This window comes from Mizuhopecten yessoensis, unplaced genomic scaffold (genome assembly GCF_002113885.1).
Source record: "Mizuhopecten yessoensis strain PY_sf001 unplaced genomic scaffold, ASM211388v2 scaffold6891, whole genome shotgun sequence".
NCBI classification, from domain to species: domain Eukaryota; kingdom Metazoa; phylum Mollusca; class Bivalvia; order Pectinida; family Pectinidae; genus Mizuhopecten; species Mizuhopecten yessoensis.
In genome coordinates, this window is record NW_018406776.1 from 64670 (window position 1) to 65861 (window position 1192).

The 1192-nt window shown below is 40.1% G+C and overlaps 1 protein-coding gene across 1 annotated transcript; it reads right to left on the reverse strand.

Moving 5' to 3' along the window:
• Positions 1 to 292: 292 nt before the first annotated feature.
• Positions 293 to 988, reverse strand: LOC110452792 (acetylcholine receptor subunit beta-type unc-29-like). Its single transcript, XM_021501468.1, has one exon. It carries the CDS (start codon positions 986 to 988, stop codon positions 293 to 295), a length of 696 nt encoding a protein of 231 aa, XP_021357143.1.
• Between the last annotated feature and the right edge of the window lie 204 nt (positions 989 to 1192).

The following is a 1192-nucleotide window of genomic DNA, read 5'->3' on the forward strand; positions in this document are numbered from 1 at the left end:
TACTAATAGCAGTAGACCTACATGCATTATCTAGAAATATTGGTCTTCACGAATCAAAATGTTTGTAGACGTATTTGTCCATTATATTATGGTATATAATGTTAAAAAATATCTTACTTTGTTCAAATTTTCCTGACATTAACATATATATGTTTAAATTCAATTAAAACAATGACGTTTATCTTGCTTCATTTTGATAAATTTTACTCTCTTGACCTAATTAACAAAAACCGAGACTTTTTAAAAAAAGATTGAAATAACCTCAAAACGTAATGTGTTAAACAGTGTAACTTCAATAACGAGTCATCATGAAAATCACAGTCACAGTTGTCTCAATGGTAGATGTCACAGCAAAGAGTACAAGGCATAGTCTGTCCATGACGATAGTCACCTCCTTCCAGCCGACCGTCACTTGAGTCGGAATCTCTAGACGGTCCTCGTCCTGACAGAGTGTACCAACCTCACGAGCCGCGTCATATTGAATCACCATGTCCATCGTAGAGTCGTTCTGTGTCGATGTTTTGTTGACGCCTCGTATCCTTCTGTCTCGAAGAAAGCATACAGTTAGTTGCTGCACTGTTGAAGGAACTCGATGCTCTTGCTGATAGAAGCTGATCATTGAGATGACTACGCAACAAAGCGCTATGAGACAGCTTGTGAATAGCTTTATGAGGATGGAGACACTGAAGATGGCAACCGGGTGACTCAACGGGGGAATCTTTTCTGAGTATACAGACAGATACACAGCAAACGTCAGCAGTACCGTGATGGCGTAAGATATCTTCTCCCCTGATTCGACCGGTATCAAGAACACCAGTATATTCATATAGTTCAAGGCAATGATGGGTAGGACGAGTGTGAGAAACATGAACGTGGGTCGTCGACTGATTGTAATATAAAGCATTGCCTTAGATAGTCTTCCAGCGACAACGTTGCTCTTTGTGGTTGACTCAACGTTCCAAATCAGGTTGGGATAATAAGCAAGCATTATGACTCCCGTAGAGGAAGTGATATTGACTTGATCCAGGTCAGTAATAGGTGTCACTTCCATTTTACACGTGTGGACATCGTTAGGGTAGTATAACATGTCAGCCTCACAAACCACATTGAAAATTTGGAAAGTTTGTAACAGTGCACTCCCGTCACCACGATATATTATTTCAATGGCGTCGCTTTGTTTGTAAATGCTAGC